Here is an 18,416-nt window from a genome sequence, read left to right as displayed (position 1 = left end):
AGTGCATCGATACGAATGAAACTTTGCAGGTTCATGGTACTCAATGAGTACTACAACTTTGCCTCAGGACATATTGACCAATTTCGCTTAGGTCAGGGGTCAAAGGTGAATTAGTGCAAAAATCGATAATATGCGAGAGCTGGAGGTGCCTTCGCGCCAAATGCTACTCCTCCTAGGGTTATGGTCGGAGGGTCATGAAAATTCACACTAATCGTCTGGAATACATTGTGCACAAACGATCGAGCCGGATTTTCGATTTAGATCTTTGTTCACCCACAGCACCCCCCTCGAACTTCTGTGATTTCCGATTTTAAACCGCATTTTCGGTACTTTTCATTCAAATGGATAGCAAGTAGTTATCAGCAGATGGAACTGGATGAGATTTGATATGCATAATCTTAAGGTGATTCCCTATCCGCTATATGACATCCATTTTGCTCTATATCTTAGAGTTTCCATGTTCGGCGACCCATCGCCACCCACCGGCTTGTTTTTCTGTTGGGCAGTCGATCCAGTCGAAAAAAAATATTTTTTTTGATCTACCCTTATTATCAGTATTTCCGTCAATATGTTTGTCTGTTGGGTAGTCGATCTCGTCGAAAAAAAAAATTCAAAAAAATTTTTTTTGAACTTTGTTCTACCCTTATTATCAGTATTTTCGTCGATATATTTGTCTGTTGGGTAGTCGATCCAGTGGAAAAAAAAAATTTTTTTCCAAATTTTTTTTTAATTTCTTCTACCCTTATTATCAGTATTTAAAATGGCGATTTCAGTTAATACAATGGCGATTTCGATGAAACTTGGTTGGTAGGTTCATACAATGACCTAGTTGTGTGCAAATGAGAACCGTTGCTATGGACACCACCGCTGCCTAGCAACGGGACTTTGAAATTTTTGAAAAATCATAAAAAAAATTATTTTTTCGAAAACAAAAATCGGGCCACGAGCGACGGTGGGCAGTACATTCAGCCATATTGTCAAAAATTTCCAGCCGGATCCTATGAAAACTGTCGGAGAAGATAGACTTTGAATGAACCCTGGTCGAAAACAATAAAAAAACGAACTTCGTTATATCTCAGAGACTATGAGTCAGATATACATGAAACTGGTAGGATAGGTTCATGGTATGTCCGAGTTATGTGTGAGAAAGAACCGTTGCTATGGACCCCTCCGTTGCCTAGCAACGGCCGAAAAACCTCTAAATGTGGGGGTATTTTAACGAAAAAACAATCTGCAGCTTTAACCCTTGAAGCTGGAATCATGAATTTTCTTGTGCTTAATCCTCAGGTCATTCCCCATCGAACGGGCCCATTGCGTCAGGTTCTATTGGATAGGCGACTACCCATGTCCGCCTACCGGCTTGTCTGTCTGTCTATCTGTTCGGTCCAGTGCTCCGTTAATGCAACGGCGATTTTGATGAAACTTGGTTGGTAGGTTCATACCATGACCTAGTTGTGTGCAAATGAGAACCTTTGCTATGGACCCCTCCGTTGCCTAGCAACGGCCGAAAAACCTCTAAATGTGGGGGTATTTTAATGAAAAAACAATCTGCAGCATTAACCCTTGAAGCAAGAATCATGAATTTTCTTGTGCTTAATCCTCAGGTCATTCCCCATCGAACGGGCCCATTGCGTCAGGTTCTATTGGGTAGTCAACTACCCATGTCCACCTACTGGCTTGTTTGTCTGTCTGTTTGTCGCCTGCAGGTCACAATTCTTAACTGATCATCATGAAACTTTAACAAGTTGTAGAGGTAGTCTCAGCTGAGAAGCCTATTCATTTTGAGGTCAAAGGTCAAATGTCATCTTGAGGTTGAATTTCTGAAATCGTAATTTTTCATCTGATTGACTTGAAATTTGAACAAGATTTGCATATTGCGTCACTGAATTTGGAAACCAACTATTTTTGAGGTCAAAAGGTCAAAGGTCAGTTCAAGATCAAACTTCTACAATCAACTATTTTATCTGAAAGATTGTCAATTTTAATCCGATTAACCCGAAAATTAAGCAGCAATTGCATAGTGCATCATTGAATTTGGAAACCAACTATTTTTGAGGTGAAACGGTTAAAGGTCAACCTAAGGTAAAACTTCCAAAATCATCAATTTCAATCTGAAATTTTTTTTTCATCCGATTGACCTGAACTTTGAGAGTCTGAATTTTAACCTTGCTGAAGTGGACAATTTGATGCATCCATAGCAACCTTTGAGGAAGGGGGTGGATTTTGCAAGTGTCGTGTTCTGCATGACATCTTCTTATTCTGTCTGTTTGTCTGTCTGCCTGTTTGTCGCATCCAGGTCACAATTTTAAACCGATCTTCACAAAACTTCAGCACATGGTAGAATTTGTCATAAGGAAGTGGTCTATTGTTTTTGAGGTCAAAATGTCAACATAGGCCAAAGGTCAACATCTTCGGTGAGATTTCTAAAATCCTCAAATTTCATCCGATTGACTTGAAATTTGAAGAGGATTTATATTTTAGGTCACTGAATTCAACTAACCAATTATTATTGATGTCAACATGGACCAAAAGGTCAACATAGGCCAAAGGTCAACAAATGAGGTGGGATTTCTAAATTGTTCAATTTTCATCCGATTGACTTGAAATTTGAAGATTTATATTTCATGTCAGTTAATTCAACAAGCCAATTATTTTTGAGGTCATCATCGACCAAAAGGTCAACATAGGGCCAAGGTCAACAACCAGGGTGGTATTTCTAAAATCCTTAATTTTCATCCAATTTACTTCAAATTTGAAGAGGATATATATTTCAGGTCAATGAACTCAACCACCAATTATTTTGGAGGTTCACATAGGCCAAAAGGTCAAAACAGGCCAGATTTCTAAAATTGTCAATTTTCATCCAATTCACTTGAAATTTGATAAGGAGTTGCATATTTGGTCATTTAATTCAACCAACAATTATTTTTGAGGTCAAATTTGTTTTATGGATTTTGCAAGTATCATGAAATGCATGACGTCTTCTTGTTTACTCATTTATTCGTGATTTGTAAATTCAACCTTTGCAATTTTCTCATGTCTGCAAACCAAAAATGGTTTATACTTTGTTGAAACATTTTAAAGCAATGGGGATTCTGATTGACTTGATGGAATTATTTATTGTACCCCCGTAGCCTATGTTCAGGCCTGCCAGGCTATCATGATCATTTCCATGATGCTGAGCCTACTTGGAATCACTGTGGCACTTTTGGGCTTGAAATGCTCCCGCATCAGTGGAAATGATGAAAACGTTAAATGTCGAGTCGTTGCCGTTGGTGGGATCCTGAACTTTTTGGCCGGTGAGTCGAAATAATAAATTTACAAAAATGTAGCCTTTGAGGTTACAAATTTTGGTCAAACCAGCAGAAACAACTTGTAAAATTACAACTTCATCACTGTAATAAAATCATACAATTATGGAGTTGTTATAATAACATTATTAATATGTAAAAATCCTGGTTGTATTATGCAGGTATTTATACATGAGCATGTAAACATCAAATTTTAAAAGGTTTGATGAAATTTTTACTTTTGTTGGGCTCTATTTTGGTAAAATTTTCTTTTTAAACTCATATACATACATGGTGGTCCTAATGTATTGTGACCCGAGTGTACTCCCCCACCCCAATTTAAAATTATATTGATATTTACTGGAGAAATATGATCTTTATAGATGGTGATATAGCAAACATTTCCATTTCATGCACTCATTCCTCAGCCCCAGAAAGGTATTCAAAATTGGTCAAATTCCATATGCAGAGTTTGAGGAGTTTGCTCAATATGGGAGATTGAATTTTTATGTAATCAACAGGGCCGCAATCCAGTGTACGTCTCCATTGTTCTCAGGGTCCACCATTTTCTTTGAATGTGTTAATGATTGTGCCAGCTCTCATTATTTGTGAAAATTATTTGAAAAACAAAAATTCAAATAATAATTACACTCTCCTGTCTTGGGCATCATCCTGTCATGGGCCCTATCCTGCCTTGGGCATCATCCCGTTTTGTGCAACCTTCCCCGAGATACCTTTTTGAATTTAGGGCAACTGGAGGCCAATTGATTTCACCTTGCATTAAAAGTGCTGCATAGATGCGTAGCATTAAAAGCAACATTTACAGTGCAGTGTTGTTGTCCAATTGCCTACCCAACCAGAAGGAAGCAAAATGTTTATTCTTGGGAAAAATTCCAGGGGCATAGAAAAGGCCCCTTTATATAGTATGTGCAGTGTGGCAAACTATAGAAAACAAGGGAGATTGCATAGCTTGAAGAAAATGCCAAACAAAAGAAAAGAAGGGACATTCCAGGCTTATGGAAAATGCCAGACGATAGAAAATAAGGCGCATTCAAAAAATCTCGTGTGCATGCTGACTACCCTTGTGTTCTTAGGAGGAACCAAGTAAAGCTCAAGAAAGGTTCATATGAAGGGGCGTCCAACATACTGTATATAGGTTAAAATCCGTCAGTGCTTTTAGATGTTTTTTCTGTGTACCTTGAAAACAAAAACATTTAAGAGAATGTGTGAGGGCCAAATTTAGACATGTGCTGGCCCCTGGGCAGCCTTCACTCATGGAGACACACCCTACCTTAGAATACTAAAAAGGTGACAAGACATATTTACAGTCATCCATGAAGTATATTTTTCAAGAACAAAGAATCTGAACTTCTATATAAGATAGAGAATGAGATAAGAGTGGCAGTACACAACATTGATATGTGCATTGAATAGCAATGTGAGGTGTGGACAGTATGGAACAATCCACCTGTTGTCAACTTCAATCTCACAAACACAAACTCTGATGGTTGTTGTGAATCCAACATCTTCTGTTTTTTTTCCAATGATACAGTGGGTATCCATCTTGTCCAGTCTGTGTCTCTTTCAGAAGATATGGTGGGAACCTTTTTGAGCATTTGTTATCTTTCATGCATGGTGAGTTTGGATTGATGCTTCCACAGGGACCATGCACCATCTGTGTTTTGACAGTGCTGAACAGAAGTGGATCAATTACTGGGTCTGGGAGTTCAGCACTGATGAAGTCATCCACTCTGTGCAAATGAAGTTCATCTTGAAGCCAAGTTAGAATGTGGACATGTGGCAGACCATGCTTTTGCCACTCAATTGTGTACATGTAGCAATTAAAGGCTCCAAAAATCTTTCCTTTGGTGATGACATTCATCAATGCCTTCATTTTCTGTTGGAATACTCTTGCAGGCAAATCATGGCGATGCTGTGGTTTTTGGCCTGGTATCAGTTCATTAGCCACTTCCTCCTAAGCTGGATCGCAGGTGAAGGTGATGAAGAGATCAGGATGGCCATAGTTTTGCAAATATGTCATGGCATCCTGAGTGCGCTCATGCATGTAGCATACCTGTGAAACTGGAAGGCAAGATGACCAATTGGCCAACATTGGCAGCATTTCCATCATTGTTCATGGCATCCTTGAGGTGAACAGTTTTTGACTCGGAGTTTCTTTTGATTCTTTCGAATGAATCTCAGCCTTTCTGCCTCAATTTTGGCATACATGTCCACAACAAATTGGTGGAAGAGATCTTTGCAATGCAAGATATTGTTACGGTTGTGGAAATTCACAGAACACCATTCAAGTTTCTCAGAGATCAGTTATGTCGATAAGTGTGTGTTCAGATTTCCCCACCACTGTCTAAAGGGCTGTGATCTTTGAGGTAGTATTATTCTTTTGCGATCTTTATTTTGGAACAACCGCATCTGAACAACCACAACCACACCTCAACAACCACGCCATCCCCACCACAGCGCCAACCACGACATCTCCTCACCATCTCCTCAACAACATCTCCACAAACAAACAACATCACCTCACCTTCATCTCGATTGCGCCACCATCTTTTCGCCAGCCACGGCGAATCCCACAGACGAACGGCATCTCCGCCGACAGGCGTGGGGACTCCCTCGTTGGGGCGGGAGCCGATGATTTCCACAACGTCCGCTCTCTCCGCGTTTGGCGACGAGATCGGATCAAAACACCAACAGGGGCGGAGCCAGCAGGGGGTGAAAGGTTGAAGGTGGAAGATCAAACTCACCCCCCGGACTCCATAAAAAGGCGGACTGGAACGCCAAGTGAGCAGTCTGTCGGGATTGCAGTCTGAAGTCGAGCTGGAATCGGGGTGGAGAGCGCCAAGGTTCGAGTCCAGTGGAGGGCAGTCGGGGTCATCGGAGCGCAGCGAAGCCTGGAGCGCAGCCAAGCCTGCAGTACCGTGCCGAACTGTGGGTCAGTGGTGATGGCCGGAGAGAAGTCGCCAGCCAGCGAAACGCGGATGACGGAGCAAACGCTGAGGAATGGGCGGGCTCATAAAAGAGCATCAACTCTTGAAAGAGCAAAGGCCCGTTCGTTCCTCTGAGGCGTCGTCGGATAGGCCCGATCAACCAGGCCGCACGGCAAGGCCCGGACCAACCGAGTCACCATTACACCAACTACCGTGTTGACAGAACATCGAGGGTCGCCCAGCGAGTCACCACGAGGGTGGCAGGTAACCAGCCCGGTCTCACAGAGCTCCTTCGGTCTCCACAGCTCCACGAACATTAAAGGCCTACGGGCCCTGTTCTTACCCTTTCCTTTCCTGGGGTTTTCTTTGCATGAAAGTGGTGGCGACTTGTCCATAAGTAGAATTGTGGTTAAGTGATAAGTGTACATAATAAATAGATATGGCTGCAGGTCTTTGGGTTGCTCGTGTCTTGTCCCTACCTCCATTCATTGCATTGCATACATGCTTGTATATCTGCATATGTGACAAATAAATGTCATCGTTTGAATGTTCACCTGCTCGTTGCATCCTCTTCCTCCATTGAGCTGCTGTAATTATGTACAGAATATTAGCTGGCTTTTAATAGCCGATAAAGTAATCGGATCCGACGGGGCTTGGCGATATACAACCGCTCGGCAAATTGCAAATGGCGCGAGCTGCGTAAAGCAGTTCCTATCCGTACTGGTCCCGTCGAGGTGTAAATCCCTGGCATTTCTGTCTGCGCGCATACTTAGGTAAATCGACAATTCGGCGATCGGACCCTGTCGCACGTGGACAGAAGAGTTGGCTGATTTACGGTGTGGTTAAAAACACACCCGTAGCTGGATTTCGGCGTTGATCCGAAAGCTGCGACTAGGATTGCCCGTACGTTGGGCGTGCGGCTGCAATTAGCTAAAATCGGTCGCCCGCACGCCGGCGGGTGGGAACCACAACAATATGATTGAAGTTACCAGCTCTCAGCATAATCCTGGAGGTATAAAAGTCCATAGCAGAAATGTTCTTTTCACTTGGCAGTCCTGTTGCTGGGTACGTTTGTTGCAGTTTAATATCATACCCACCATCACCCTGCCAGAAAATTAATGGATAATGAAGTGCATCATATGATGGGTGTGCCTCAGCAATTCTCTGGAGGGAGTTGTGTCAGAGTTGCAGCATAATGTCTCGATCGCAATGTTGTTCACCAGCGAGGATTAGGGTGCATCAAATGCCCCCTTTTTTGCGAAAGTTTGAAAAACATAACGGCGATAGGACAGATGTGTTTGAATACATGAAAAAACATTTCTCATTTTTTTTTTCAGAATTTTCGGTCATCAGCTTGGGGGTCCACATCGTGGTGAAAGTTCAGGCACGCAGCTCCTGCAAATTTTTCAGAGTAAGTGTTATTTTTCACTGTATACTGTATAGTGATCAAAACTTGTATCTGGTGGTGAAATAATTCTGACATATCAATGTACTGCTCCTTTTGTGATGTTCTAGTGATATAGAGCCAATCAAATTTTCCAGGAAACTGTGCCAACAAATTACAAGCCAACCGTGTTACAAACATCACCAAAGGAGCAGTACATTGATATGTCAGAATTATTTCACCACCAGACACAAGTTTTGATCACTATACAGTGAAAAATAACACTTATTCTGAAAAATGCGCAGAAGCTGCATGCCTGAAATTTGACCCCGATGTGGACCCCCAAGATGATGACCGAAAATTCTGAAAAAAAATGAGAAATGTTTTTTCATGTATTCGAACACATCTGTCCTATCGCCGTTATGTTTTTCAAACTTTCGCAAAAAAGGGGGCGTTTGATGCACCCTAGCTAGGATGACAGCCACTTCTGATGTGGAGGGTGCATTGAAGTGCCGCTCATGCTCCCCAGCTGGAGTTTTGTATGAATGAATGACAATTTTGTACTCAGGTGTTATCTTCTCCATGGCACACTTGAGACTCCAAACATAGTGGTTTTCCTTGTGGAGCATATCTTGCAACTGCAACACCACTTCCAACTTGGTTTGAATGCCATTGTTGCAGCGCTGTTCAGACTGCTTTGTATTGTCACCAATGAAGTAGATCTGCAGGAATTTTGGCTCTTCATTTGGTCGTGGCTGTAGACTGCCAATCTGATGAGAAACCTGTCCCTGCACATTAAATGTGGCCATGTAGCCAGATTCTTTGATCTCTTTTGTGGTGCCAAAAGATGCCATGTTGAAGCACGAGTTGTATCTTCTGATGTTGCTTTGGAAATGACTTCAGGAGGAACATTAGTTTGGGTCAGCCAAACCTTGCCACTATTGCAGCATATCCCTGGAGCTTCTCCTGTCCATTTCATCGCATCAAAGTGCCTGCAAGTATTTGACATTGAGCCAACAGCAACAATTGGATCAGAAGCATAATCCAAGGCTGGATTGCAGGAGAATGCAGAAGTTTATTTTACCTTCCAGGGCTGTTTCCTGGATGTAGCCATTCTTGTTGCATTTGCCTCTCGTCTTCTTTCTTGCTCTTGAGGAGTTTCAGCTGCTCTGGATGCAGCCATTGCTTCTGTGCTTACTTTTCATCTTGCTTCATACTCTTGAGGAGTTTCAGCTGCTCTGAATGCAGCCATTCCTGTTGCATTTGCCCCTCGTCTTCTTTCTTGCACTCGAGGAGTTAAGGTTGCTCTGGATGCAGCTTTTGTTGCAGTATTTTCCTTTTGTCTTCTAGCTTCCTGTTGAGGAGTTTCAGCTGCTCTGAATGCAGCCATTCCTATTGCATTTAACCGAGCTGTTGCACACACATACACACATATACATATAATTTCATAGGGATCGTGTGACGGCGAGCCGAGTTTTTAGTGTGCAAGCTTGGTATTATAATAGATATATATATATATATATATATATATATATATATATATATATATATATATATATATACACATGCATAAAAAGTAATGGGATTGAGCCTGCTGTGTGCTCCACTTACACAACTTGAATGAACGGGTTGCGTCACAGTCTTTCGCAATATATATATATATATATATATATATATATATATATATATATATATATATATATATATATATATATATATATATATATATATATATATATATATATATATATATGATTGGTGATTGTTGACTGCGTCATTGTATAATTTTTTACAGGTCGTGTCTTACACGTTGTCTAGTCTGAGTCGTCGCGCTATGAGTCGTGAGCAGAGCGTCAATCTGAAGTTTCTTGCCAAACTTGGCAAAACACTTTCCGAATCCTTCGCAATGGTGCAGCAAGTCTACGGGGAAGAAACGATGTCACGTACACGTGCATTTGAACGGCACAAGAGGTTCAAAGAGGGACGGGAGGAGGTTGAAGACGATCCACGGTCTGGAAGACCTTCAACGAGCAGAACGGCAGACATCATTGAGCGTGTGAAGCAGATGGTGCGCGCAGATCGTCGACTCACGGTGCGGATGATTGCTGAGGAAGTTTCCATCAACAAGGACACTGTCCTGAGAATCATCACTGAAAATCTCGAAATGCGCAAGGTGTGTACAAAGATGGTCCCCAAGCTGTTGTCCGAGGACCAGAAACAGCAAAGAGTAACTGTCTGTCAAGACATTATCGAGCGCCTCGAGACCAATCCAGACCTGCTCGGGAGAGTCTTACTGGTGATGAATCATGGACATTCGAATACGATCCTGAGACCAAACGGCAAAATCGTCAGTGGAAAAGTCCGGCATCACCAAGACCAAAGAAAGCAAGGATGTCGAAGTCGAAGGTCAAGGTGATTCTCATCGCGTTTTTTGATATCAAAGGCATCGTCCACTTCGAGTTTCTACCACAGGGTCAAACAGTGAATCAATACGTGAACAAGGAGATCCTCCGGCGCCTCATGAGATCAGTCCGGGCCAAGAGGAGGGATCTGTGGGAGAACAACGTCTGGGTGCTCCAACATGACAACGCCCCTGCTCACAGTGCCCTGAGCATCCGACAGTTTCTGGTGAAGAGGAATGTGCCAACTCTGGAGCAACCCCCGTATTCACCAGACTTGGCCCCTTGTGATATTTTCCTCTTTCTCAAGCTTAAGGGGGTGATCAAGATGACCAGATTTCCTGATGTGGAGGCCATCAAAAGGGCCGTGAAGAGGGAGCTCCGGAGGATTCCAGAAGAAGTCTTCCGGGGGGTGCAGCAAAGCGTGGAAGAAGAGGATGGACAAGTGTGTGAGACTGGAGGGAAACTATTTTGAAGGGGACAAGCTGTGATTAATATATTTTTTGGAATAAAATTTCTGTGAATCAGTCCCGTTACTTTTCAGACGGACCTCATACATATATATATACATACTGTATATATATATATATATATATATATATATATATATATATATATATATATATATATATATATATATATATATATATATATGTCGAGATCAGGGTCTGCAATCAAGCAATGACTACACCAATCGTCGTAGAGAAGAGGTTTAATGCGCATCAAAAGTGTACACACGAGAGTAGAAAGGCACAGAATACCTACAGTATACCAGCCCAGTCAAAACTCTGGCCCGCAAGCAGTTTGGTTTACTTTATATATACTTTTCCTGCTCATCTGTTTTCTTTGAAAGTAAAAACACCCCAGCAAATATTCTCTCCTGGCCTGACAAAGCATTTATCTTTTCACAAGCAAGAAGATCTGTTATTGATCAGGCAGATCTTTATCACAATATATATTATCGTCTCATTCTGCTACAAATGTTCCCTTTTGAACTATACCAAGACAGTGCTGATTTATGATTGGGCTTCTCTGAGCCCAAGGCTCAAAGAATGTTGTTACAAGGGCCAACAAGAAAGCCAGATGTTCAGCTGCACGACAAAGAGACAGAGACAGAGACAGAGACAGAGACAGAGACAGAGACAGAGAGAGAGAGAGAGAGAGAGAGAGAGAGAGAGAGAGAGAGAGAGAGAGAGAGAGAGAGAGAGAGAGAGAGAGAGAGAGAGAGAGAGAGAGAGAGAGAGAGAGATAGCCGACTTGCTTTGATTACCAACAGTCAAAAATGGTAGCTTACTGAGAGCATCTTAAATGCTTTGGCTTCCTCAATTAAATGCTACATTCAATTTTAAGAAAAGGTAATCCTATTAAAATGGCTGCTTTCATCTTGGGAGCTGTTCAACAGCTCCACATTTGCCCCTCTGTTACTTAGAAACATAGTGGAAAAGGAACACCACAATTATAATATATTTTAGAGATGGGATCTTGATGGAGCGGCAAGGTGGTAAAAGGGAGTCTCGTCCAGAAGTGGCCCACTCTTATGAGTAGCTCCAAGTGAGTCATTACATCACGAAAGCTCCGCCCGCACTTTCTTGCTTCATAGAAAAGCCCCCCCTCCACCATCCCGACCGGCCCATCAATACCCCACCCCACTATAGAATAGTGGATACATTTCAACAATTATAACTTGAATATAGGTCATGAGGAAGCAAAAAATTACCTTTCAAAAACAACTTACACAAAATTATTTCACACACACAAAAAGATACATATATTTTCAACTAACTATGGTTCTTTATGAACAAGAATATAATTTTTATAAAGAAGTCAGAATTAGCAAACAAGAATATAATTTATATACACAACAAGTAAGAATCTATATATATTGTGTTCTTTATGAACCAACAAAAAGAATATCAGCAAACAAGAATATAATTTTTATAAACAACAAGTAAGAATCTATATATTGTGTTCTTTATGAACCAACAAAAAGAATATCAGCAAACAAGAATATAATTTTTATAAACAACAAGTAAGAATCTATATATTGTGTTCTTTATGAACCAACAAAAAGAATATCAGCAAACAAGAATATAAACTGCAAGCCAGAGTGAAAGAAAATTTTAAAGAAAAGTCCCAACATTTTCCAACAAAGCAATGTTCAGATAACATTTCTTTCCATCTTCGTCATTGGTACAAGCAATTCGAGACACTCATCCAATGTGAGTGTAAGCAGTGGGTCAACAGTCCCATTAAGTTCACAGTACTTTTCAGGGTCTATGGGTTGGGGAGGAAAACCAGAGTGAATTATCGGGGAGGGTAGAGACGGCGGAGGTGTTGGCAGCGGTTTGACCACAGCAACCACAGCAGGCTTCCCCAGGACCGTCTCCGGTTTTGTTGTTTTCTTTGCTGTAGAAGAACAATGTCTCACGCACTCCCTGATTAGATTTTTAATACAAGTGATGACAACAATCACTGCTATGAAGATCATGAGCCCTATAAACAACCAATGGATTATCCAGGCTCCCCAACTCCCCAATATTCCCTTCAACCAAGATCCCATTGACCATCCCTTGTTAAAATCATGATATTTTGCACCTTCAGCTTTAATTTTTTCAGCCAAATTATCAATTTCTTCTGAATTATCTGGAATGTATGTGCAGCATTCCACACCTATAACCGCACACGTCCCTCCTTTCTCTGCTAAAAGCATATCCAGAGCAATGCGGTTTTGCATCACGGTTGTCCGTATAGCTACCAGCTCGGCACTCCTTTTGTGAAATCCTTCGCTGGTGGTATTAGCAAGCTTTTCCAAAGATGCTGCCAAATTGATAATTTCCCTTGCACTTTTGCCTGCTCCATAAAAGGGGAATGCAATCATGAAAAACCTCTCAACTTCTGAAATGGCTCTTTTCGATCTGACCTGTGGTACAAAGGGTGATTGGTCAGTGATCCGAATCCTGGGCAGTATAAATCCCAAAAAACATGATCCCCTCCATCCCACTGGTAGCCATGAGTATGCCTTATACCCACACACAAAATATGTACCATTTAGGGGTGCCTGAGGTTCAAGCAGGTTATTTACTTCGATTTTTACAGGTATGGTTGTTCCATTAATTCGCCCTTTTATGGTCACCATTTCATCCCCATGTCTAGCATAGTACTGGCATGTTGATTCTCCTAAATGGGGTCCCCCCCTTGTCCTCTAACTAGACAAATCAATCCAATTTGTTTGTGCATGAGCTGAAAATGTGGGGGGTACTTTTCTAATCCCCCCCCTTCTTCAATCCATCATAATTCGTTACTTTTATTGCTCTTGCCGGGCCCTGTCCCACAGCCTTTTGCTTAATAGTTCTGTACTTAGGGTAATACCAATGCGCATAGTTCGTGCAATTATAACCCCCCTTCTCCCAATTACTTTTTATTTCTATTATTCTACCTTCCACTGATGCCTTCTCTACTTTAGTTAAAACTGGTCTATCTTGTCTACGGACTATGTACCCACACATGTTCTCCCCCTGGAGTGGAACTGCAAACAAGGGTAATCCGTGTTTTCCCATATACGCCTTCCTAATGCAATTGATCCCAATGTTTACCTTTTTTCTTCCCTGTGCACCTTGTCACAACCCATTCCTTGTTTCCCCTACCATTGACCTACCAAACATTCTGATCTCTAAGACATTCCCAAAATGTCCTCACTATCTGTTATTGTCCATATTATCACGATTATACTCATGCTAATCAAACACTGCCACATCTGTCATAAACCTCCAGTAACATTTCTTTCTCTTTTCGATTTCCTGTATCCTTTTGCAATGAGATGCGTGAATCCATGATTGGCTTACCTTTTCTTGACAGCTCCATGGGTAACCAATAATACCTGAAAAGGTCCAGTCCACTGCATCTTTAGGACGTTCCTCCATTCGAACACTCTGTTGTCAAACTCTTTCACAATATTTATTCGCATCACAAGAGTTAATATTCATTTATACATGTCCATATATTTTACAGACATTTTACCAATAATTATATGTACTGTTTGGCCGTGCCCTTAAATTGGTGACCAGGATCCCAGAGCCCTGAGCTCAACTTTCATTTACCACTAAACGAACCCCAGAGGGCTAACTCAGCCTGTCACTCCTTTAAGACTGGCAAAAAAAAAAATGAACATCAGTACACTGGTAATAGGGACACCGCATCAGCAGCACAGTCATGCTCCAACCAGTGATGCAACCAACAGCCCAAAGGCAGCACACACCACAAACATTTGGTAACACATAGCTTCTTCCAAAACTTTCGATTTTACAAATTTTCGATTTTCTCCCACCTCTGCAAGTTCTTGAGTGTACCATATTCTCAGCACCTACTTCTACATCATCCCCCTTTTTTGCTCGTGCAGCTCATTTTTATGAGCCAAAGCGAGCAAAACCTTTTGGGTAACCACTTTGTTGTAGGGGCTGGGTATCAGCAGCAAGCACGACCGCTAGAGGGAGCAGTAGAGTTAGTTCCACCGACCGCACCCTTCTTTCCCATTCATAAGTTGGTCGTCATCAGAGAGCGTACATAGCCCCACGGTCTACCATTATGACAATACAATGCACAGAGAGCCTTCCCAGGTACGGTGGCTGCTATGATATGAAAAACGCGTTTTTAAAATACCAACCGATGCTGACGTCAGAAGACAACAAATTCAGATCTCAACGTAAACAAAGATGTGAATTCTGCCTGTCTGAACCGACCCATGGGTTCACACCACTACCTTCACCACAGATGCATGTGCTCACCTGCACCCACCATTTGCTCACCCACTGACCCAGATGATCCTGATGGTGCAATTATCCCAATCGCCCCTTGGCGTCCTGGTGTTGCAGACTCCCCTTGCAGACCCCTGTCTCCAGCATTGCCCTGAGGGCCAATCATGCCATCATGACCACTTGGGCCTGGAGGTCCGATAGGACCTGAACCACCAACAGTTCCACTGCCTCCCGCTTCTCCAGGCGGTCCAGACAACCCAGTGGCTCCCTGGGCACCATCATGAAGCCCATAAGAAGCACATAAGGGCAGAGTCATTAGAATATAAAATAAATGGAAATTTATACACAAGCACCCATACAGGTGCTGCTTAAGGACTGGCCCCCACCAGACACACCCCCCCCCAAAAGGGACCCCGTTGGGTCGTTATTGATACTCCCCCTCGGAGGGAAGGTGAGCTGGAGGTGAGAAGCTTCCTTGGACCTTCCTGCCTCGTGCAATCCTTGACAATCCGGCTCGATGGTACTTGAACCTGCAACTCGATACCGCTGCAAGCACCAGGTAGTTAGGTAGCGTTGATTTCCAAATAACTCCCCCACAGGCGCTCGGCACGTATGCTTATCGAAAAGGCGATGGTGGAAGGTAGCCAGGGAGGATGTCGTTGTTGTAGTTTTTTTTTCTTCATATGTGCTCAATATATTACTATCGATTTAACTATTCTTGACTAGCACACTTTGCGACATTAAATATCCTCTTATTTCCACAGTTCCCCTACATTGTGCCATCTGTACAGTATTCACATATCAGGAATATGCTTTCACCCTCGGCTAGATTGCATACCGCAATTAGCACAGAATCACTTTCCAAGATGTTATTCTCAGTGTACACTACATACCCTGACAGTTATGTCCAGTATCGGACATCTTTCGATTACCACATTTTACTCTAACAGTGAGTCAACCAACACTGCCTAATCAGATATCATCCATTCATCCATTTGGACCACACTTCTGCAAAGCATTTGGTGCTGCCCAAAATAAAATAAAATAAAGTATTTTCCTCTGTTCCCGGCTGAGTTGTGTATGTAATTATGCCCACAGCCACAGTTGCGATTTTAACTCATTCTTCATTCAAACTTGTCATGGTAATTGTTTTTAAAATCTGCCAAATTCTCAATTATCTTTTACATGAGCCTAAAGTAAATCCCAACACACACTTCGCACCTCACTTGCACGATTCGCATTTACTCTTTCAAACCGTCAGGGCACACTGTCTATTGTTTGTGGCTCTTGGCGACTCCTGACTCTCAGTATCCCTGGTTCCTGAGGTTGACTCAGCCTGTCATTCCACCCAGGTCGGTGAGATTATTTATTCCAATGTGTGTATCGGTGGAGGGACACTGCATCATTTGCACGAACACGTCCTTGTGACAATTGATACTAATCTGTCGCCACGTACTGCACACAACTGACGACTCGAGTCCCGACCCATGCCCATCCTGACAGCAGCTGTGCCCCTGCACGTTCGAGCAGCAGTTTTGTAGCTTAATGTTCAGGGTGCCTGGAATAACTTGCCAACTCTTCGCAAAAAGCATCGTGGGATCTTTGATGTCCACGAACCGATGTTAGCAGATCTCGCAGTGCATGTGAAACACCAGGATGGCAGTTTAGAGCTGCGTTGAGATTTGAACCGAGGCTGCACAGCTCAAAGGGCAGCCATACCTCCAGACTCTTCGGAGGTGCAGGGGGCTGTAGGGGGTTGGCACATTGTGGAATTTACTCAGGGTCCAGCACACAATGGTCTTGTCCATTTGCACATGTGTACTTGCAAACTTACAAGGCCAGGATGAACTGCTTCGAAAATTTACACAGCACCCTCGGCACGGCCGATTTCAATGCGGCCCAGATGTTGACCACACTCGTGCTTCGTGCTCCATCTCGCACACCGTACAGCCCTCCCTCCTTCGAGGGCTTCACACACGGCTTACTTTGTACATTCAACCACAGATGCCAACCACAATTGATTGTAAAACCGACTTCCTCACAATAATGATGCAACCAACCGTGTTGATAATTTTCCGTGCCTCACTCGGTTAAAAAAAATATTTCTTTTCCAAATCCTCTCCCCGTATTCAGGCAAACCTCACGCAGCCCGACTCTCCCAAGCAAAACTCGCGCACAGCCCGCACATCACATCAGGGCACCAACACATTTAGCACGATAACCGCTTTTATGGTCAATTTTAATCCAAATAATTTATCCTGACAGATAGAGGCTCATATAAGGACAACAAACATGCTCCTCTGTCCGCTTTCATACAAAAAAATCCTTGATCGCGCCAGGCAGAGGATTGATGCTCCGTGACAAGGTCCGCAATGGCCGCGTGTTCAAAGACCACTAGTCATCTCCCCCAAAAACATTTCTGCAGCTTGCCTAATGTCTTTGTCCTGGTTCTTGGATGTCATTGTTTCATTCACCGACGAGTGAAGACACAGCACGCCTCTGGGCACAGCATGTGCACTTCGACACAGCTCGCCCCCACCTTTTATCCTACCCCTCCTTCCTTCGCACCTTGGTCCCGCGTCTCTCCCCATCCACATCCACAACAAACTGCGTACATACGTTCGACCCACACATTAAAACGTATACAAATCAATTTAACCACATTTCAGAACTATTTGACTCTATATTAAATTACCTTTTATTTATTTACAACCGCGATTAAATAATTCTCAATTTAATTTGTGTTGTATGGACTCCTGGACTTGGAGATTACAATGAAGGCTTTATTCGGCACATCTGCCACAAATTCTCCCGTTGACTCGTTTTGGAGTCGTTAAAAAAAAAACTCTCAAAGAGGAACACGACCCCAACCTTTACCCTTCAGGCAAGACGCACACATTCCTCCACTTCACAATGGGGCATCCTTCCCTCTGTGGGTTATCATTCTCACAATGGGGGCATCCTTCCCTCTGTGGGGAATCATTCTCACCCACCTTCCATTTCCACACATCGTTTTCACGAGCAGCCGAGCTTCGTCCGCTGTTCTTTCAGAACTTCGCTTTAAATTTCAAAATATTATCACATCAGAACTAATCTCAATTCCTGTTCTTTTCATGGATATTTTACCGATTTTGAGTTTGCTGCACTGTAACCTTCCCTTCCGCCTGCGTTTTTCCGCCACCTCCTCACCGGGAAGGCAAAAGTCGTGGCCAGCGACCTCGTACCTTCCAGGTTTGGACACAACCTCGACGAATTAAGGAAACCCTCGGATGGGTTACCTGGTATTCTCTCTTGATTTCCCTGCTCTGTGTACTGCATTTGCACGGGTGGGGCAAGGTGTTTTCTCAACTTATTCTTTTAATCTTAACACTTACAAGTTTGCTTTTTTTCTTTTTACAACATTATTTATTTGTCATGCTTCTTCCCTACACATCTTACAACCTTCAAGTTTGGTTCGAGCTTATTCACAAATGCATATCTTAACGAATCTTACTCTAGGAATGCATATGGGTACTTTTATATTCATTCATACCATGATTCCAATTGATCACATTACCTTGGTCCATAATTTCCGTTACAGCTTTATTTTCCCACTTTCCCTGAATCATTTCTAGAGTATTCTTGGACTGGTCAGTGTTTTGCCT

General features: G+C 42.6%; 1 protein-coding gene and 1 long non-coding RNA gene across 3 annotated transcripts in view; one reads left to right on the top strand and one right to left on the bottom strand.

The window, feature by feature from the left end:
- Positions 1 to 18,416, top strand: part of LOC147023304 (claudin-7-B-like) — a 103,809-nt gene that overhangs the window by 33,434 nt on the left and 51,959 nt on the right. For both annotated transcript variants that reach the window (XM_085888555.1, XM_085888554.1), the window contains exon 3: positions 3,135 to 3,299. In XM_085888555.1, the coding sequence (XP_085744681.1) occupies positions 3,135 to 3,299 (165 nt within the window). The remainder of the gene's footprint in view (positions 1 to 3,134; positions 3,300 to 18,416) is intronic.
- Positions 13,529 to 18,132, bottom strand: LOC147023305 (uncharacterized). The gene is made up of 2 exons (XR_015060132.1): positions 14,346 to 18,132; positions 13,529 to 13,898 (listed from the first exon to the last, which is right to left on the bottom strand). It is a non-coding gene; the product is annotated as an uncharacterized LOC147023305 (long non-coding RNA).

This window comes from Eptatretus burgeri, chromosome 7 (genome assembly GCF_056783735.1).
Source record: "Eptatretus burgeri isolate ZD-2024b chromosome 7, Ebu_testis_v1, whole genome shotgun sequence".
Lineage (NCBI taxonomy): Eukaryota > Metazoa > Chordata > Myxini > Myxiniformes > Myxinidae > Eptatretus > Eptatretus burgeri.
This window is presented reverse-complemented; position numbering and strand designations above follow the sequence as displayed.